At 42.4% G+C, this 22,111-nt stretch overlaps 1 protein-coding gene across 1 annotated transcript in view; it reads right to left on the reverse strand.

Moving 5' to 3' along the window:
* Positions 1–22,111, reverse strand: part of dock9b (dedicator of cytokinesis 9b) — a 75,026-nt gene that overhangs the window by 11,959 nt on the left and 40,956 nt on the right. The window contains exons 23-45 of the mRNA XM_076296749.1: positions 21,287–21,376; positions 20,848–20,963; positions 20,639–20,708; positions 20,116–20,241; positions 19,883–19,954; positions 19,574–19,720; positions 18,610–18,693; positions 18,110–18,221; positions 16,430–16,608; positions 15,950–16,060; positions 15,610–15,721; positions 15,320–15,453; positions 13,393–13,507; positions 12,987–13,053; positions 12,717–12,764; positions 11,364–11,500; positions 9,394–9,500; positions 8,824–8,961; positions 5,268–5,450; positions 4,744–4,857; positions 4,041–4,256; positions 3,555–3,612; positions 1,226–1,332 (exon numbers count right to left, since the gene is read on the reverse strand). Coding sequence (XP_076152864.1) covers positions 1,226–1,332; positions 3,555–3,612; positions 4,041–4,256; positions 4,744–4,857; positions 5,268–5,450; positions 8,824–8,961; positions 9,394–9,500; positions 11,364–11,500; positions 12,717–12,764; positions 12,987–13,053; positions 13,393–13,507; positions 15,320–15,453; positions 15,610–15,721; positions 15,950–16,060; positions 16,430–16,608; positions 18,110–18,221; positions 18,610–18,693; positions 19,574–19,720; positions 19,883–19,954; positions 20,116–20,241; positions 20,639–20,708; positions 20,848–20,963; positions 21,287–21,376 — 2,643 coding nt within the window. The remainder of the gene's footprint in view (positions 1–1,225; positions 1,333–3,554; positions 3,613–4,040; positions 4,257–4,743; positions 4,858–5,267; positions 5,451–8,823; positions 8,962–9,393; positions 9,501–11,363; positions 11,501–12,716; positions 12,765–12,986; positions 13,054–13,392; positions 13,508–15,319; positions 15,454–15,609; positions 15,722–15,949; positions 16,061–16,429; positions 16,609–18,109; positions 18,222–18,609; positions 18,694–19,573; positions 19,721–19,882; positions 19,955–20,115; positions 20,242–20,638; positions 20,709–20,847; positions 20,964–21,286; positions 21,377–22,111) is intronic.

Consider the following 22,111-nt stretch of genomic DNA (forward strand, 5'->3'; position numbering starts at 1 on the left):
TTGGAGGGACACATCGCACAAAATTCACATTTTTAATAATGGCCATGTTCATTGGCTTGTTATAATTCATGTAGAGATGTATATAATTATCAACAGAATTGTTACAGTTTTTATCGATCGTTTTGATACCTGTGTCAACTCTGAAATCACGCTCTCAAAACAGTTAACACCCGTGTCTGAACAAAAGCACTCTGGACAAAATGACACGTTTTGCTTGCAAAAGGCTGTTACTCTCTCAAAACACTTAAAACATGCAGCAAAAGCAAATCTTCCCTTCAAACACTACAACTTGTTGCCAATTAAAAAACACTCTTTAATCAATCATTACACACTGGACAACAAAATGCAAAATCTAGTTCTCAAAATGAGCATTTTTGCTATGACTGTTCCATTGCTTTCTCATTTTTCTGGTATCAGAAAAAAACTGTGAAAAGACAAAATGTACTGAATAAAAAAATAATTCATTCATTCCTCCCAAGATGTAACTGCCATTGACATGTAAGACATACAGTAAATACCTAGCAAGATACAGTAAATTTCATTGAACTACAACTTGGTCATTTTTCATCAAAATAGACCTACAGTAAACACCTTTTGTACTGTTTTCTCCACCAAATAGGCAATACAGTACTTTGTCTAAATGTGCATTAGATGATACTTGCCTAAATAGCAACACAGAACAGACATCTCTTATGTATAATGAATGATTGCTGATTGAAGAATTGTGCAAAGGAGTTTCACACAGGTGTATCAGAGATTCAGACTTATGCAAGGAATATATACCACCTGAAAAGATGTTTTCCTTTTGTTTAGCATGGGAAAACCAATAGAGTTTGGGGCTTTTGAATGACACCTGTGTTAACTGTTTTGCAAAAGGGTGTGAGAAATGTGTGAACCCAATGAAAATGTGTGAACACATTCGCAAGAGATGACTTCTGCTGTCCAAAGAAAGTAGTTATGAAGACCAAGTGGGTTCTAGTTTACTTAAGCAGGTAAAAGCAATCGAGAAAAACTGTAAATCAAATCATTAGCCATGTGTGTAGCTATCATTCAGTATGACGGCAGTTAGTATAGATAGTATAACATTACATAGACTTATATATACTATCAGTAAATTATACATACAAAGTTTATTAGCATATGAGTTCTGAAGTTTGGACTACTGTATTGTCCCAGAGCCTTCACAGCCAACCACCAGTATCCCACAATGCCCAGCAAGTCTGACCTCATTGAAGTGGACGTCCTGCATGCCCACGTCCTCCATCATGGCCGCTTCCTCATCAATGTTGGGCGTGACCACGCGGAATGCGGAACATCCCTGCCGGAACATTCCTGCTCAAGTCACGAGAGAGACCATTAGTGATAAGTGACAGGTGATGCTGTGATAAGTGTTATCAGAGCCAGGTACACCACATATGGATCATGTGCAATGACAGGGATGGTGGTGGTGTAGAGGAACTTGGCTTTCAAGTAGAGGCCAGAAAGTTGTGAATTTGATTCCCAACTGCCTCTCCTGCCCGCCCCTGAGCAAGGCACCTAAACCTGAGTTGCCACAGGGAGACTGTCCCTGTATTTGGTCTCTGTAAGGTGCTCTGTATAAGGGCCCGAATATGGTAATAATAATAACAACAATGATAATTGTAAAGGACCACTTTACGCAGTTTTAATGATGATTTGATGAAATAAGTATGAGTTGGGATATTGGTAAAACATTTGTGTAAATGTTTGTAACTCATTCACAAATAATGATATATTTTGTATGTGCTTTAATGTCATTTGTATGTGATTGTCTGATCGGAAATTCTGTGCACCTGTAATGTTGAAATTTGTTCTATTGGTGGCACCGTAGTTTGCACAAGGGAATGTTTTAAATACAGTTTTCATGGTGCTATTAGTCCAGTCATTTTAGGTTGAACAAACTGCAACAGAAGAAAACTTAACTGATTTTGTATCCTCAATATGTCCTGAGTAAGGGGAAAAAAGCCCCGAAGAATCCCAATAGGGGAAAGTTTCGAAAAAGACCCAAATATACCCTATTCTAGCCTATTCAATACTTTTCTTATGCAAATGGGGGGAAAAAAATGACCTTCACCATGAATATTATTACCATGACAAACAAAAAATGTATTACAAGTTTTTTGAAATTGTTTGTTAATATGGGCAAACAGGGCATAATGTACATATAGCTAGTTTGCATAAATACTACAACGGAGCTAATAGTCCAGGCAAAGTAAGGTCTGACCCAAAACTAATTGCAACAGAATTTATTTTCACATTTTTATATTTCAATTGGTGATCTAAACACTGATCGTGTTAGCCCAATAAGACAGGACATGACTATCAACACAAGACACATCGACACAGATTACATGTATTGATCAGTCCAGTGTTTTACATTTTGCATTCATTTTGCAATGCTCTTTTCAGGGAGAATGTTGTGCTTGGCGCGTATATCTTCAGTGCACATCTCATGCACTGTCTCTCCTGCACGCTTCAGGAGAGCCACACTGGGCCAACTTGAACATGAGTTCAGGGCTGTGCCTCTGCTCCAGGGCCTCAAGGTTAGGGTGTTGATGACAATATAGTGAGGGGAGGGGGGAGGTTCTCTCTGATAACATTCCCATGATAGGAGAGGCGTGGTTGGGGTCATCGGTAGGACTACAGCCTCCCTCCCTCTCTCTCTCTCTCCTCTTCCCCTCCCACAGGTCACAGGCACGGGCCGACGTTCACTCACATTGCATAACATGTGACTGGCGCAGATTCCAGAGTGCCTGATGAGCCTGTGTGCGGTCTTATCAGAATTCGCCGAGAATTCCACATGGGAGCTCAGAAGCGACCCTTGGACGTGTGGACAGAGGCGATGTTGAGGGCAAACGTGCATGTTTGTGTGTGCATGTTGCATATGTGCGGGACTCCTTATATGATGTTTAGGGTGGTGTACACAAATAGATGAAATGCTCATTGCCAGTGTTTCTGTTAAGATAAAGTGCATCCTATCATATAACTAAAATGTGGATTTATGGAACAAATAAATAAAAAAAAAAACACATACTGTACAAACACCTGATGAATTCAACTCACTTTTTTTAGATAACTTTTCAAACTCTCATAAGTTCGATAAAACTATTTCTTCCTTTGCCTGACACTAGGGTAGCTATGCTACTGAATTACTGCAATGGTGTCCAATTCTTCTGGATGAGGTACTGTACATTTAGGCTCATATTGAGGTGTTTAACAATCTGCTTTGTTTGTGTCCTCTCTGGCATCAGTGAGAGACAGGAACCTAAGAGGATGGATGTGTGATGGCTATCTGGTCATGTGGTGAAGTACATCCCCAACAACTGACTGTAAACAACAGGATATTGCTTATAGACATAGAAAATTAAATTTCCATGGACTCACGCATGTGTACAGATAATGACATCAGTGTATACATGATTGTGTGAGGCAGGGCTGTAGACACAGGGAAGACAGCTCTTGTGTGAGGGCTACTGTAGCGCCCCCGTGTGGACCACAGGTGTAACTGCACTAAGTCTGAAAGGCCTGAGACTCACCTTTTCTTCTCAGGTATTCTGCCACCAGCGCAGCGACATGCACATAACACATAGCCGCCTGAGGACCAAACACAAAGGCGTAGTTAGAGATAGAGCAGATAGAGTTGTTGTGAAGTCAAGTGCTCTTCATCAACTTGTAGTACATTTCATTGAGATATGACTTGGTATAGGACCAGGTATGCTGAAATGTTGCTTTCATGATAACTGGGAGCATATACAAAAGAGCACAAACATTAATAAAATTGTGCTTCTCTGGAGTACACAAAGACTTCGGTTTGATTAACTGGCAGACTAAATGAATGAATGACTGACGAGAGTGACAGACACTACGTTTAGCCAATAAAGTAGAGCTATACTGAGGTTTAATTGGCCAATGAATCATCTAACAACCTGATACACAAAAAACACCTTAGCAACCCAGGTGAAAGACCTTGAAGTCTTTGACCTCTGACCCTGGCATGACCCCTGACCCCTTTGACCTCTGACCTCAGACAGGTCTCCGTTCTTGACGTGGATGCGGGCCATGCTGTCCAGCCAGGTCTTGCGCAGCTCCGGGGTGCTGGTGTAGGACTTGGCCAGGCTGTACTGCAGGTCCACCAGCATCTCAGGGTCGTTCTCGTGCTCCTTCATCTGTTCCGTGGCCATCAGCACCGTACGGATCCGCTTGGTCAGGTCCTTCACGTCTGATGGGAACGCTGTGTGCTGTGGGGGGGGGGGTAGACATAGATAAATATCCACTCAGCGATATGAGTCGCATTAAAAAAATAAGCTCCATCATTTGTCCATTTTGCTGAATAGAATGCTAGAGGACAAAAGGACAAAAGATAGAGGACCTAAGGACAAAAGCATCCACAAACAGGTGTCAAGGTTTGAACAGATCTGTTGTAAGTGTTTTGAAACAGGAATGTGAACTGTAAGTGCATGCTGTGTGTGATGTCTGTATGCTACTGAGACCCCCTGAATTTCCCCTTGGGGATCAATAAAGTATCTACCTATCTATCTCTATCTATCTAACTACTCCAAGGGACGGCTATTCTTTTTTTTTTTTGTATTGGTGGGTAACAACATATATGAGGGACGGCTATACTTGAATGAAACGATTGTGTTTCAAGTACCCTGACATACTCATCCTCCCATCTGGCTATTCCTTCTTCACTCTCGACTCAGAAACAGATATGGCTTCTCTCACCTTGATGGTCTTGTCACTGTTGGCACAGTTGTTGATGATGGAGAGGGACTGCTGGAAGCGTGTTCCTCCGATCCCGATGACGTCAGCGATCAGCTGACTCACTGCTATGACCACCTGCAGGGACGCGAGTCAGAGGGAACAGCTTCAGCACAATGAAGAGGAACAATGAGACACTCTGAAAACCAGATCAGTTTAGTATATGTACTGTATAGAAACTCATTTGAACTCACATACGTTCAAAACAACTTGTGTAGCATGAAAAGCATGTGAATACATCTCAAAATATATTAAGCAATTTTAAAGCCCAAAGTACAAACAATACAGGGTTGTGGATGGCAGCAGCCACGGGTCACAACCTCACCTATCACCATAACCCATTCAGCAACATGACCCATGACCCACTCATTGCTCAAAATACTCAGGAACACTCAGGAACATGACCCAGCACTCATTGCTCAAAATACTCAGTAACACTCATGAGTCATCAGGAACACGGCCTAATTGCCTTCATCAGCTTAACTCACCTGCAGGTGTGTGCGGACAAAGGACTTCCTGCCAGTGTAGTCAAAGTTGCTCTTCATGAGGAAGTAGAGCAAGTGGGCGGCATCGCTGCGGATGGAGCTCAGCTTGGAGTTGCAGCACTTCAGGATCTCATAGCAGAACCACGCACACATGTCCGCCCGCCCGTCAAAGAATGTGCACGGAAACTGGGAAAGGCCGGGGTGAGGGGGAAAGGCATTAAGGGTAAAGGGGAAAGAGTGGGTAAGGGGTGGGAACAACATGACATGACACGAGCAAATTAAACACTTTTAGCTAGGGTAAAAAAGCGACTAAAATAATATGAACATTACAATAGTTAAAATGAACAGTGAACAGTTTTAAAATGGTTAAGCCTGCATTAAACAAATTAGTAATAATAACACAAAGGCATCTTTTGTCTTGTTGTTATGTGTCTTGTTTGTGGAGCGCTTTGGATTGCACTATGTGCATGTTAAATGCGCTTTATAAATAAATCTGACTTGACTTGACATTAATATGAGTATTATTGTTTTATTTCTTCATATGTAGGTATTTTGCATTGTATTATTATTGCATTATTGTTATCATTGTTATTTTATAATTGGTAAATCACTTTGGGTCAACCCTGTTGCATTAAATGTGCAAACTAAATGCAATTAAATTAAATTGGAATAACTTGACTTGACAAAAATAAATCTTGAATGTGTGGATTTAAATCATTACAACAAGCGTTCTAGAACTCTGCCGACATCACTATTTGGAATGTTCTGAACATTCTAAGCAAAGATTCTAGAACAGAGCTTCAACAATCATTGATTCTAAGTAGCGCAAAGTAGAATACTGAGGTAGAACACTGCATCAGTTTGACCTGGCTGCACCAGAGATAACATTGAGAGAGAGCTTTCTGCTGGCGATTCTGCACTTATTCATTAATCATCTGTTTTCATAATTGTTTGATATTGTTAATCCAGTATTTCCTCATCTATTACTACAAAAGGATTGAAAAGCAGACTATTTTAAACATCTTTAGACCAAATAGAGGCCTATTTGAAGATGGAGGTGAGAGGAGAGCGTGGCTGCTTCATGGAAGCCATGAGAGCCATCTTCAATACCATCCGAGACCGGCTCAGACCAAGGAGGGCACGACAGAGGACAAAGAATTATAGAATCTGTCGCAACTCTGCCATGGCCATGACCAAGTCAGAGAAAAAGATTGACCCGAAGAAACATCTGTCATCTGGGCTGAACACCAGGTTGACCAAAAGAAACCACTCAGCTGAAACCGCTAACGTGGACACTGCTGGAAGAAGGATGCAGGAAGATGGAGCCCCTGGAGAACTTAAGGAAAGACTGAAGTCTTCTCTGCGGGCTGTTCAAGTGAGGCGCAAGCCACACTGGGTGCTCCAGAGAGGCTGGGGACAAAACAAGATGGAGGACACTCAGGCCGGAGAGGATCTTAAGCCTACTGAACCAGCCAGTGAAAAGGCCAATATGGAGGATACTCTGCTTGAGGAGAATCTTCAGCCTGCTGAACCAGCCAGTGAGAAGGCAAAAATGGAGGATCTTCAGCCTGCTGAACCAGCAAGTAAGAAAGCAAATAGCAGACCTGAAACCACAAACATATATGCCCACAGTTTAGCTTTCATGGGCATAGTATTATTGATCATAAACTGCTTCTTCATGCCCACAGTTAACCTTTTTCCATTTTTTTTTCTAACAGGCTGGGTTGTGGCCTATGGCCAGATGTGGCAGGAAATAACCGAGCAAGATGGTCCTGTGCTTTGCAGCAACATGCCCATCATATACTGTAAGTAAATGTTTTTAGTTATTCCGTTATTGGTTATATTTTCAGTGGAGATATTCATTGAAGTTGTCTTGAAGTGTAGGACTAAATTCAATCCATATGCAGGAAACTGGCACTTTGGTCATTTGCCACTGTTAATACATGTCCTTAAATTGATACTGATGTTGATATTGAGACAATGAGTCAATGTTGAATGTCGCTGCCTGTCTGACTCAAATGTTGCTGTTGTCGTTGTTGTTGATGTTGTCACAGCCGGCTCTGGCTCTAGCTGCCATTTCCCGGCTGAATGGGCCCTTGACCACCTTATGGAGGAGCAGAGGTCATCAGAGAACAAGGATGGACCAGTCAGTGAGAGGGCAAACATGGAGGAGACTGAGACCGGAGAGGATGTGCAGCCTGGTGAACCAGCAAGTAAGAATGCAAATAGCATAGACCTCAAACTGCTAACTTATGCCCAGAGTTGAACTTTTGTGGGAAAAGCATAGATAGGCCACAAACTGTTTATTCATGTCCACAGTCAACCTTTTTCCATTTTTTTTCTAACAGGCTGGGTTGTGGCCTATGGCCAGATGTGGCAGGAAATAACCAAGCAAGATGGTCCTGTGCTTTGCAGCAACATGCCCATCATATACCGTAAGTAAAACGTTATACCAAGTACAACTATATTTTCTATGGAGATCTTCATCAAAGCTATCTTGTAGTGTAGAACTAGGCTTAACCCATATACAGGAAACGAGCACTTTGGTCATCCGCCATTGTTATTACAGTAAACGTCCTTAAATTGCGTAAATTGATGCTGATATTGAGAAAATATGTTGAATGTTGCTCTCATATCTTTAATCAATATCTTGTTAATGCTCCAGGGTGACTGGGCTGTTTGAACGTGGACAGGTGTGTAGAGCATGGGGAGCAGGACAGGTCTTACATCATTGTGGACAGCTAAGAAACAGCTACCGCCAAGCAACATCTACGGTCCTTCAACTGTTCAGATGCCTTTCAACCTTGACCTACATTTACATTATATTACATACTTACTACATTATTATCATTAACACCGTTACTATGTATTACACTGATATCTCATTAAGATTCTACATCAAATAAATACATTTACATACAGATTAAACTTCAAGTGTGTGTGCATGTGTGTGTTTGTGTCTATGAAAGCATAAAATAGAACTGAGAGTAGTTACTTTCTGATTTGCTTCTGCAGCTATAGGTGCTGCTTGCCAAATTCAGGCAATAATAAAGACGAAAAAACTACATATTAGTGGTAGTCAATATGGTGGATAAGAGAAAAATAAGAGAAAATACATTTAAGACTTCATGACTCTATGTCACAAGGAAGAGCATTGGACCTGTCTATTATGTTTAGGAAGTTGGTTTAAAACCTAGCAGTCAGAAGATGTGAGCTGTTGTGCAGCAAACTGTTATCTGAAGTTATTGCATTGCTGTAGCCCTACCCTACCATGTGTGTTACACTGCTGAATGCCTACCCTATCATCTGTTTTTGCGATGCACCACCATGTGCAGTAACAGCAGTTTAAAAATGGCTTCATTGTCAGCCTTTCTGGACTGCATGCAAATTGCAATTAAACATGCACAATTATATTATCATTAATTATGTATTATTTATATTATAAACTGTCTTTGTCATGCCAATTTATTTTACTTGACACTACTGTTAGCATGTGAAAATGTTGAAAAGATATGTACAGAATATTAGTTCTTAATTTTTCTCACACTTAAATAACTACCTTGTAGATGAAGGTGCGCAGCGAGGTGAAGACCTGCTTGAGCGCAATCTCTGATTGGGCGATCTGCAGGAAGCACAAGTGCACCTGGAACACCTTCTTCATCAGGGGGTTGTGTCCCAGGTCCGCACACAGCTGGGTCTGAGAGGGGAGGATGGGGAGGAAGACACACACACACACACACACACACACACACACACACACACACACACACACACACACACACACACACACACACACACACACAATGGAATAGACGTTAAGTAGCTACACAAGGAGAAAACATATCAACCCTGTTGGGCCATCTTTGAGGACACCATCCTAAATCACCCCAAGCCATTATAAAATGCACTACTAAAATGATTCTCAACATCCTGGCTCCTGGCTAATTTGGTAACTTCTGACTTACAGACACACTACAATATACCATGAAATCAGATACAATCATCATACCACAAAAATCTCATACCGTTGCAACCCTACTAATAACGTCAAATGGACACAGACATACTGGTTGTGCTGTGCTGTTTTGGGCGAGACTCTCGGGAACAGTCCCAGTGAGTTGAACGTTACCTTGAAGCCCATGATGAAAACACTTAGTGTGTCCAGTACGGTCAGGCACACCTCAGTGGACACGTTGGCCTCCAGCACTGACTGGTCCGCGTCTCCGTGGGAGTACACTGGGAAGATGAGCAGAACACAAGATCATTATACGCACAGTCACATAATCAACCAGGAGGTCTGCTATCTCATTCTATAGATCTAAGTATATATACTCTTTTGATCCCGTGAGGGACATTCTATACATAACCAACCGGGAGATCTGCTATCTCCTCCTATCGATCTATACATAATCAACCAGGAGATCTGCTATCAGCTCCTATAGATCTATACATTCAGCAGATTATTCTAAAACTTAATTAGATGATGATGTTGACCCATCTATCTAGTTGACCATTACTACCATATCTGTATCTCATTATACAATATCTCTCTCACTTATACACTATATCTAACTCTAAATGGCTTTAATCAACCAGAAGATCTGCAATCTGCTCCTGCAGATATGTACATATAGCAAATAATTTTTTTTTATTTCAGGCTTCATTAAATAATGTTGATGAATCTTCTAAAATGCAGAACATGAATATACGCTACTCATTAGCATTGCATCTGTATCTATTTTTTATAGCATACCTATATCTCACTCCCTCACTTCTACTATACAGTATTGACAATAGCTTGTTAATATAGTTTGTTAAAACATGTTATAGCTTAATGCTATGGCAAAGTCAAACATAACATAGGGAGAGGAGGATTTAGTAATGTTATGTACTCAACAAAAAGCATATTACTCCAGCTGTAACATATTCATTAATGCATAGTAAATTACTCAATCTATAACATATCACTTAATAGTATATACTGTATATACAGATGTAACGTAACATATTTAAGAATAAGTTCATCACTGTGTTCCGTGTGCACATCATGATGTGTAAATCGTCTGTGGAGGAGGAGGTTGTGTAACAGTGCAGTGGATGAGAAGGAGAACGAGAAAAAAAAATCTGATTCAAAAATTCAGTAGGGAATAAAAGTAGGGACGGAGGAGTAAAGGGGTCCCATGTTGGACTGATTCACCATGATTATTAATTATACATATTAATATTTAGTTTAAAAAAAAAACAAGCCAACTTGACAAAGACAAAAGGACATTTCAAAAGAGGAAAATGAAATGTGGCTATCAACCTGAAACATTCTTACCATTGTCTACAGAAATCCCAAGAACATTTGAGATCTTTCTTATACTAAAACAACACAAAACAACACAAAGAGAGAAAAATAACTTCACTGACTACAGGCAATCTCAACAGCCACTAGCTATAACCACAGCACTCTACCATGACAACTCATATTCATAGCACCATCTTGTTTCTGATCATGTTATCCCTTAAATACATTGCTCAGCCAAAATACTAGACACGTAACACTGAAGTGGACAAAATATAGTAGTTTTCAAACACTTAGTTACTGGACACAACCAAAGACACACAGTATTTCTTGGTGTATTAGCCACACACATACACACACACATACACACACACACACACACACACACACACACACACACACAGACAAATGTTCTAAATACTGCATGTCTCAAGTCTCGAAGGCCTCTTCTTACCCATAATGCACCACTGTGTCGAGAAGGCTGAGCAGCCATGTCGGCAAACACAGTGAAGAAGAAAATGAGGCTGATGATGTTGGAGGAAAGACAAGCGCTGAAGAAAAAAGCGTGCAGCTAAATTCCCTGGGAGCATGGGTTCAAAGGAGAGTGACAGAGTGATGTGTGTGTGTCTGTGTGTGTGTGTGTGTGTGTGTGTGTGTGTGTGTGTGTGTGTGTGTGTGTGTGTGTGTGTCTGTTTGAAAGAAAGAGAAATAAAGACATTGACAGACAGTCGGTGTGTGTGCGTGTGTGTGTGTGTGTGTGTGTGTGTGTGTGTGTGTGTGTCTGTGTCTGCTTGTGTAGTGATGGTGCTTACTGTTGTTAAATGTGTGTGAGTTTTCCAGGCTGCCCAGCTGGTGGAGGCGTGTGTGCAGTGCCCCCGTTCTGTTGCGAGAAACAGGCAGAGTCAGAGACTTCCTGTCCACAGACGCACAGCCCACCCCTTCCTGGTTCCTGAGAAGGAGAGAAAAGAGAGGACACTGTCAATCAATGGCTACATGGATTGTCAATCAACTCATACGCCAATCAGCATGCTTATCAAACAATCCATATCCAAACCCATAACCACACACACAGACACAAAAGGCCCTAATTTAAATGGCGGGCAAAGTCTAAAGTCTAACCAAAGCAAATTCAATAACTACACAAAACCTATTTGGTACTATAAGTCACTGTAATACTCCCACACGCCACACAAAAGCTTTAGTTCATGCACAAGACACTTTGCTCACTGACTGACTTATTCCTTTGCCCAGTATTTAAATTAGGGTCTAGAATGTGCATGAGAATACATCACTGCTGAAATCACGCCGATCACAAAAAACAGAATGACCTACAGGTACGTCATGATGCTTCACTGTACAGCAAGACTTGTGCGGATACTGATACTCTTCAAGCCCTACAGTACATTGTTGTAGTATTCAATTAGTGTACAGGTGCATGATGGGAATGTATGAGTGAGGGCTTCAGAGTAATGAGAGAATAATAAGCAACCAAATCCAAGCTTTCTAGTCATGCAAAATCTCACACAGGGTGGCGAAAAGCAAGCAAGCACACAATCAAGCAAAAGAAACAAATATATATCAATATTTTTTTATGCTTGTGTGTGTGTGTGTGTGTGTGTGTGTGTGTGAGAGAGAGAGTTTGTGTTTGTGTGTGTGTGAGTTTGCCACCACAGCATGCAACCAAGCCACGAAGAGGTGATAAAAATAAGTGTGTGAGGAAGCCAGAGGGGGGCAGTGTTGAGCAGCTCTTACCCACAGAGGAGGGGCGACCAGGAGGGGCAGCTACTGTCAACTACATTACACTCGCCAGCCAATCAGCCAACAGAAACAGAGAGTGAGGGAACTGAAGAACTCAGCACTGTGTATGTAGGTATGTGTGTGTGTGTGTGTGTGTGTGTGTATGTGTGTGTGTGTGTGTATGGTAGGATTATGTGCATTCCTAACATACAGACATAGTACGTGTGTAGTTGCTTCTTCAAAATAGTTTTGTTTGTGAGGTTGTTTGTGTGTTTGTTTGTATACTGATAACTTACGATTTGAAAAAGTTGGATAGATGAAGCTAACTGATTGAGGTAGTATGTAGTTAGTTTATGCATATGTTTAACAAATGATGATGGATTTCACAGTATCTCAATGTCTAGAAGGACATTACTGGATGACTTTACCTGGCGATGAATCTCTTTCCCATGTATCTGAATTGATGGAGACACACCCTTGGAGAGGAAACAGAACATATGAACAGGGGAACAGAGTGACAGAGAGAAAGAGAGAATCAGGAGAAAGAAAATCTGTATTTACTTTGATGCTACAGTCTAGGTAGGTACTACTGACTGATTGTGAGATAGAGAAAAATAGAGAGAGAGAAAGAGAGAGAGAGAGAGAAAGTGTGTTTGTGTGTGTGTGTATGCTAACTATATGTCTGAACAGACACTCACTCTAACAGTGTGAAGAAGTCCATGAGCTCAGAGGGTGAGGCCTTGTTCCAGTACGTAAACAGAGCATCTACAGAAGAGAGATATCAGTTTCAGTCAACCACTGTGTGTGTGTGTGTGTGTGTGTGTGTGTGTGTCCAGGGCTGTAATGGAGCCTAAACGCAAGTAAAGACAGTTTAACCATCTGAAATTTCAGAAACAGTTTAGCTGCCTCTTATTAGAGTTTATTCACCTTTCAAAGTGTGTATATCTGTGAGTGTGTATGTGTGTGTGTGTGTGTGTGTGTGTGTGTGTGTGCATGAGTCTGTCTCCGTGTGTGTGTGTGTGTGTGTGTGTGTGTGTGTGTGTGTGTGTGTGTGTGTGTGTGTGCATGAGTCTGTCTCTGTGTGTGTGTGGAGGGGGGGCTCACCCTCTGACATGCTCTTGAGTACATTCAGGAAGCACATGAGCAGGTTCTTGATCTCGTCCCGCTCCAGTTTATCACAGCGCAACAGTGAGCTCCCCAGAGCAGAGGCTGACTGCGTCTAAACACACACACACACACACACACACACACAAACACACACACACACACACACACACACACACACACACACACACAAACATCAAAGTGCATATCTATAAAGTACAGCTCTGCCATATACCTCTAGTGTCAAACATACACCTGAATAAACACACACCACCCTCACACCTACTTTTCTCCTTCAGGAAAGGAGACGTTCTAGCTGGATAAACACTGCATATCCACATCAAATATCCCGCTAGGCGGAGATACCTCCAGGAGGCCGAATATGAGAAAAACAGAGTGTGGGAACAGGTGTATCTCAGGTAAGCTCTCTCATTTCTATAAGCTCCAGGTGAGAACGTGTCTCTCAGCAGAGGAGGAGTGGAAGGTCAAGAGCACAAAGGGGAGAGAAGAGAAGCTCCGGCGCAGGTCCAGTTTGAATTTGTTTTTAAGTTTGAGTTTTATTTTCTCTCTGAGTTTCCCCTGAATGAATTCGATCACTGAAAGTTCTGCCTTTTAGGTGTGGATCACACTGACCAGCGGAAAGTTTGCTATGGTTGGCCAGCAGAGCGGTCGGCACCGCTAGAATTACACTGTTGATATGGGAGCTATTGGGAGTATTGAACTTGGTCGAAATTACAGAACATAACTCCCCACTCTAAATAAATAGATAAATAAATAAATATAAATATCAGCTTACTGCAATGTATCCTGAGACTTTTCAGACATTCTGACCAATCAAAGCAGTAATATTTTTTATATGGGTGGGACATTTCTTTCCATTGTACAGAGACAAGTACTTATCATTACTTAGCCAAGAGAGTGAACTTTGTTCAAATTAATCTAATTGTTATAGTCTGAGTGGTGCAATCCACCGCTGCTACAGTTCTTTCAGTGTGATCCAGGCCTTAGTGAATGACTGAAGGTAGTCAGGAAATTACAGTAAGATGCTAATTTAATTCCATCTCTGCTGATCAGCCTCTCATTCATTCACCTAAATTAGCAAGTCCACTGTCTCACTGGAAAGGAAGTCCATATGATCCTCAACACTACATTAAACAACTGAAGAGTGAAGAACTGGCCCTCATAGGAGTTGAAGATCAGTGCAGGGCTTGAAGAGAGCCATTTTTGAGAAACACACAGGGTCGAGGAAAATCACTCCCCCAGTCTGGGACACTGCACACACTCTTCACACGTCCACTCCGAGAGAGAGCGTGCGTTTACTTGGATGTCGTGCTGGGGCGCGTGCAGTGTGTGCTCGAGCTGTGGGGCGTGGCTCGGGAGCAGGGAGAAGTCCATGGTGATGCGTTTGGCCGCCCGGCTCGGAGGGGCGGCGGCGTCGTCGGCCTCGGGTGGGATCGGCAGCACCGTGAGGGTGTGCCGGCGGGTGAACCGCTCCCGCGGCTGCCAGGGGTCAAGGGTGAGAAGTCACCAGGGTTTGGAGGTGAAAGGTTAGAGGAGCTGTGTTACTGAGGAGAGAATGTGGTCCTATACACCAATACACCAAGAAGGAGCAGGTGTGTGTCAGACTGACCTAACAAGAGGAACACAACTATAGAGCTTACACACATAGAGTACACACACATAGACAAGTAGCATCCTACAGACAGACAGAGAGATGGATTGACAGACAAAATTATAGACAGAGACGAACAGACAGACAAAATTTCAGACAGAACAGACAGACAGACAGACAGAAAGGCAGACAGACAGAGACAAATAACTAGCTAGATAGACAGAGAGAGACAGACAGACAGACAATGGATATGGATAGATGACATTGTTCAACACAGAACGTTTTGTCCTCTGGCCACAGGGGGCAGTGTAGTACCTTATCCAGGGAGTTGGTCTTCTCACTGCTCTTGTCAGGAAGGCTGTTGCCAGAGTCAGTGCTGATTAGTGAGCCTCGGGAGTCTGCGTGCCTCACAGAGCTGATGTTGGGCGTGGACGTGGCGTGAGGAGAGGCTGGACCAACGAGGCAGAGGAGGGAAAAATAGCCAATCAAACTCCACATACAACTTCTCTAGAGGGTGGAATTGTCTTAGATAGACAGACGAAGGCGCAGAAAAGGTAAAAGGTGTTGGTTTTAGCTGTGGAGATATTTGCAAGCGGAGTGCCAACCTGTTCCAGAGATGACCCCAAACACATCCTTCTGCAGGCTGTTGTCAAGGCTGCCTCCTGGTCTCTGTGGGGTTGCCGTGGAGACGGCCGAGAGAGGGTCATCTCGGCCATTCTGAAGGGCACACGGAAACATAGAGGTGAATGAAGCACAGGGATCCTAAAAATGTATGGACATACATTCTTTAATGTCCCAGTAGCTCTACTGGTACAGCAAGAGGCCATTCATCTAGCCTAGAGTTTAATGCTCTGGGGAGCACACATACTGATTAAAGTACAACTGTGGGAGAGCCATGTGAGTGTGTGCTCCTAAACTTCTTCATGTGTCTGTGTGTGTTCCTACCGCGGTGTTGCTGATGAGGGCGGAACTCTCTTTGACGTTGAGCCGATGCACGTTCTCCTGCAGGAGGCCAAACAGTGGTAGGTAGAGGGTGGCCAGCCGCGCCTGCTGGCTCTACACAACACAACACAACACAACACAACACAACACAACACACAACAAAGACACGTCAGAGACTTATGGCATATACACGTATAGACACATGACTGAATGATTGTATGTATGTAGATGAGTGTATATAATAATACATACTGTAGAGTTTCTAAAGCATTGCAATGCAAAACGTAAATGCAATTTACAATATATTATTTTTTAATCTCTATACTAATTTTTACAGTACTTTAACAGTCTGTATGGAATAATTATGGAATACATTACATAGACCAAACATTAGAGTTTAAATAAAAATATTCTGCATATATGTTTTGTGAACCTGCAGTCAAAAGCCCAACATCAAGGGTAAAAAGGCTCTGGCCCCCTCACCTTGGAGACGTAGCGATCGTCAAACGTGTGCTTGATCATCAGGCTCTTCAGCACATGGATGGCGATGTGTCGGATCTCCCCAAACTCCTGCAGGGCTCCGCCCACCTCGCGCAGCAACAGCCCAACCAGGAAGTGGTTCCTGCAGAAGTCATCTGTCAGAGAGTAGTCCAGCTGCAGATCTGAGAAGAGAAGAGAGGAGAACGAAAGAATAGAAGAGAAAAGAGAAGGGAAGGGAAGGGAAGAGAAGAAAGAGAGAAGGGAAGGGAAGAAAAGAGAAGAAGAGAAGAGAAAGAGAGAAGGGAAGGAAAGAAAGGAGAGGAGAGGAGAAGAGAAGTGAGGAAAACAGAGTGAGAAGAGAAGAAAAGAGAAGAGAGGAGAGAAGAGGACAGAAGAGAACAGAGTGAGAATGAAAAAAATGAGTTAGACATTCAAAACAGTTAGACATTCTGTCTGGTATATGAATTTTGTTCAGTATTGCTGACCTTCTGAGTGCAGCGATAGCAATGCAGAACACATGCCATCCACTCCTGTAGCACTCACAGCATGCATCAACACACTCCTTTAAAACCTCATTCATCAATCATTTCCTGGAGAGATACTTCGTAGCTTAAACTGACAAGGAGCAGCAGATGTTCATGCCCCAGTTTAATTTCTGTAAAAATAAAAAGTCTCCCATGCAGAGCCATCCAAAGGTGGGCATAGGGATTCCTAGAAGAGGCTGATATGGAAATGAATGATATTGATACTGATATATATGTTTATGAACAGAATAGGAAACTGATATTGTCTACAATGAATGACTGGTAAATTGATGACTATTTTGAGATAATAGTGCCAAGAGCAGTACAAAAACAGCTGCCTAAAATGGAAAACCCAGCAACAAAACCAGTAAAGATGCTTTGTGACATGAAATGACATCATCATCATCCTTGCATCAGCATAGTCTTTGCGGGAAGAATCAGTCTATGAAATGCTGACATCACAGCATTCCATTTGAGCGTAGAGCACATGGTGCACAGGTCACACACCTACCCCCCACACGATTGCCATGAGCCTCCAAAAAGGGTATAAGCATAACTAGCATACAAAAGAGAGGGACGAGAGAGAGAGAGAGAGAGAAAGAGAGAGAGAAGGAGAGAGAGGCAGAGAGAAGGAGAGAGACTATGTTGACCACATCAGTATAAGAACCAGACTGCTGCAAGATTAGGGTTCTTAAAACCACTTCTTAAAAACATGATGAAATTGTCTCTGAACTCAGCTCGTTCCTTCAGTCAGTTGCATATTTGGTAGGCATTCCCATGTTTCACACTTACTGTAATTGCCTTTAAGAGGAGTGAGCAGGGGTCAACATTAGCAATGGCCCGCTGGCCCAGGGTAAGTAAAAGAGCATGTTGGCCAAGTTGGTTGGCCAGTCACTGTTTTTCCACCAGTCAGCATCTCAAGTCAGTTGAGCTCACCTGTGATGCTAATTGGTAGCTAATTGGTTGAAGCTAAGCTATTCATGTGAGGCTACTGAAATAAAGACAAAGCTCATTACAATGTAATAAATCAACGGTTTTGTGCAAAAGTGACTATTTCTGTGCCAGTAAATATGGGGATACTGTGAGTGAGTGGAAGTGGACATTCCTGAGCCACACTGATATGAGTACTAAGGCACACTGACCGGGGTAGCTACTTTACCTTGAAACCTCTGGATGCGGCCTTTGCCAAAGGGCATAGGGAGGTTGAGTGGGACGTAGTGCTCATGGTTGCACACCACCTTCAGGAACTCAAACTTGAACTCGTACAGTGTCTGCAGAAGCAGTGGGAGGAAGCAGACAAGCCTTTATCACAGAGAGAATGGGTCTGGCGCCATTGTGATCTGTAGTGTGATAACCACTGTTCTTTCTGCCCTGCTTCATAGCATACAATTGGCTGAATGATCAAGCCTGAATTTGGTGTAAAAGTAGTGTAAAAGTCTATTAGTGGCTGTAACAATGCTCTTAAGGAGAGTATAGCCTTACCACAGACCATCCTAATGCACCAAGGTGGAGTTAATGACACCATTATAGGAACACTATCTAGCATACCACTGAAACATTTTCAGACTTTCCAACATTTTACCAGAGCCAGGCTGCATCCAGGCTGACCTATCCTTATGATTTACTATAATTGTATATGAGAGGAAACAGTTAGGCTACCTTAGGGTCTCCTGGCATGAAGCAGTTGATGTAGTTGTTGATCTGCTTTAACACAAAGCCGCGATCCATAAAAGTGAAGCAACGCTGTAGGAAGGATGCAGAGATGGAGATTTAACCCCGCGAATCACACATCAACACATTATTGTAGACGGCTCAATACATTCTCCATTACAAATCAAGTAAATCCAAAGTGTCTTGTGCATTTTAGATTTAAAAACTGATGAATAAAAATGCAATTGAGTATGTCCTTACACTGTTGTGCTACAATTGAACACTTTGGGTCGATTTCCCACACATGGATAAAGCGTCGTCATAAACTAAAAGCCTCTTCTTAATTGAGATTTCCATTGCAGTTTTCAACTAGTCCAGACTGGCTTAACATAAGAGTGGGAAAACGGCCCTTTGTGCACACAGCTGCACTGATACCACCGGTACTGATACTGATAGTATTTGATATTGAAACATATTAAAAATATATAAGAAAAATCCACACACTCCAGTCTGTGCAAAAAAAAAGGTTTTTACTTAGAATCTGTGCAAGCTTTTGGTCGGCAGACCTTCTTCAGGCAGAGTATATTGAAACATATTAAAAGGCATCTGATCCAGTTTCAGGGGTTTTTTGCTACTGGGCTCCCCCTTTATTTGGGTATTTGTATTTTTCACACTCTTCCTAAATACCACTCGCGGCTTGCACCCTTCCCCCTGGACATAGTACATGTGGATTTGTTCACAAGCTGAAGGATAGGATCTGGCAAAAATAATCTCCAAAGAGCCGTGTCGACTGACAAGGTCATATCATACAATTCCATACAAATGGTAGGCTATTGTACAACTGTCCTAAAGCAATTAGCAATTGTGAATCTCCAGGTCAGGCGAGAGTGAAGTCAACAACAACAACAACAACAACAACAACAACAACAACAACATCACAACAGTAGTTGGTCCCTTCCTCAGGCTGGCTCACCTTTACAAACACTGCCAGGCTGTGATTGGCGTTCCTGGCGGCGTCCAGGTTGTCCTTGTACTTCTGGGTGATGTGGGGCATCAGCATGTTCACCAGCGTCTCCACAGCGTGGTGGAAAGAGGCGGAGAAACGCTGGTTACGGGACAGCTGGCAAAGGCAAACACACACACACACACACACACACACACAGACGAACAGCGGTTGTTACAAACACTGTTGTTGGGTGTCATATACAGTATGATGACAATGCCATTGCCAGTGATCTTGTTTCATCATAAAGACAACATCAACATCATAGAAGTCACTTACTTTAACTTTGCCACTTTCCATCAGGTGCTGAGCCATAGACTTCATCAAGGCTTCAAAGAAATACCAGGAATACTACACACACACACAAAATATATTTTACATACATTAACTTCAATAAATGTATTGAGAGTCTGTGTGTGTGTGTGTGTGTGTGTGTGTGTGTGTGTGTGTGTGTGTGTGTGTGTGTGTGTGTGTGTGTGTGCGTGGGTGTGTGTGTCAGAGCGAGTGAGCACCTTGAGCAGTTTGTTGCTGGTGAGGAAGTCCGTGGAGGGTTTGAGGATGGCCGTCATGGCCTTGGCCAGCTCCTCGTGCACAGACTTACTGTTGCTGCCAGAGTAGGGCTCAGGCCTGAACACATACTGCATACACACAGAGAACCAAACACAGAGACAGTGCACATGCTGAGAAGGCAGTACTGATTGGAACGGGTAGAAATTGTCATTATTGCGACATTACTTTAGAGGTAAGGAGGTAAATGTTAAGTAGTTTTACAATGTAATAATAGCTTTTTTGTAAAAACAATTTACAAAGTTATTTAAGAAAGTTAGTGTAAATGTATTTCATCATTGTGACCTTGATATATTTATTACTATTGTAGTATACCACCATATACTTCTACATACTATACAGTATACTCCTCTATATTCTTCTAAATACTTGTACATACTACAGTACATACTCCTACATTCTGTAGTATTATGCCTTCCCATCCTTTTACAAGCCTATATGCGTGTGAAAAACAGTTGTTTGTCTTACCTTCACATAAGATCTCAGGTAGTGCTCCAAGCCCTCCTCATGACACTGGGCCACTATGTGAACCATGACCCTGATGGGGGGAGGAGGGGTGACAGAGGAGTTGAAATATGCATGTTGGAGAGGTGAGAAAAACAGGCAAAGTAGCTGTGAGTTAGCTGTAGGCTAACTGGTGTTTCCCGAAAAACGTTGGTGCTTGCTCTGCCCTTCACCTGGTCACGTTGACGGCCACCTCCTCGTGGGTGGCGCTGGTCAGCACGTGGAACAGCTGGTTCAGGATGGTGGGCAGGAAGTTGATCATCACATGACCCTGCATGGCATGAAGGCTCTGAGGGGGATGATTAGACCACCGTTATTACGAAACTCATCATTATGAATCTCATTATAACACTAGCAATTCAAAATAATAAATACTCAGTGCTTATTACTGTAATTTCTTTTATATTTATATTGTGATAAAAAAAACACTGAGTAACTATGTGAAGTACAGTATCAGAGGATGATGTTCAACAATAACTGGGGCCCGGGAACTAAGACCTGAGAGAGGCCTCTAGTGGACCCCAATTGAAGAAGATCCACATACCGGTACATACATTTACACGTGAGGAAAAACAAAACCTGAGATTCCCTCTGACATGTTAGCGGTCTCACCTTGAGGAACTTGACCAGTTCTCCATCAGATGCCTGAGGGGAGATCTCCATGTGCTGACAGTGCTGGAAGAAGTTATGAAGGTGCTGATCCTGATCAAAGAAAAGAAAAAAAATGTAGAGAGAAGAACGGAATTTCAATTACAACATAACACATGGATAGATGGATAGATGGATGGATGTAGCACCAACACTTGGCATTGATAGATGGATAGAAGGACACACAGTTGGATGTATAGTCGGATGGATATCCTATATGTACATACATCCAATAGTCATTTAAAGAAATGTGTTTAAATGTACTATCATTTCCCGCCTATTAACCAAGGTTTATACATTGATTTTGCAAAATGTATTCAGCTATGAAGTTGAAAAAGGGCAAGTTGTACGTGGGAATGTATTCATTTACTTCATTCTTCTTTCAGATTCAAGCACTGATCTGATTCTGATTCATTGGGCTATTGGCCATTGCGGTTAATACATGGGTGCGCTCAACACATGATTTTGTCTTTTATTAGCAAAAAAACACTGTTGTGCAGTTTCTATATAAGTAAGTATATATACTCATTTGATCCCGTGAGGGAAATTTGGTCTCTGCATTTATCCCAATCCATGAATTAGTGAAACACACTCAGCACACAGTGAACACACAGTGAGGTGAAGCACACACTAATCCCGATGCAGTGAGTTGCCTGCAACAACAGCGGTGCTCGGGGAGCAGTGAGGGGTTTGGTGCCTTGCTCAAAGGCACTTCAGCTGTGCCTACTGGTCGGGGTTCGAACCGGCAACCCTCCTGTTACAAGTCCGAAGCGCTAACCATTAGGCCAT

Source organism: Alosa pseudoharengus, unplaced genomic scaffold, assembly GCF_046254945.1.
Source record: "Alosa pseudoharengus isolate Yale_2024_CS ecotype anadromous, Long Island Sound unplaced genomic scaffold, YU_APseudo_1.1 YU_APseudo_1.1_scf_20, whole genome shotgun sequence".
Classification (NCBI taxonomy): Eukaryota; Metazoa; Chordata; class Actinopteri; order Clupeiformes; family Clupeidae; genus Alosa; species Alosa pseudoharengus.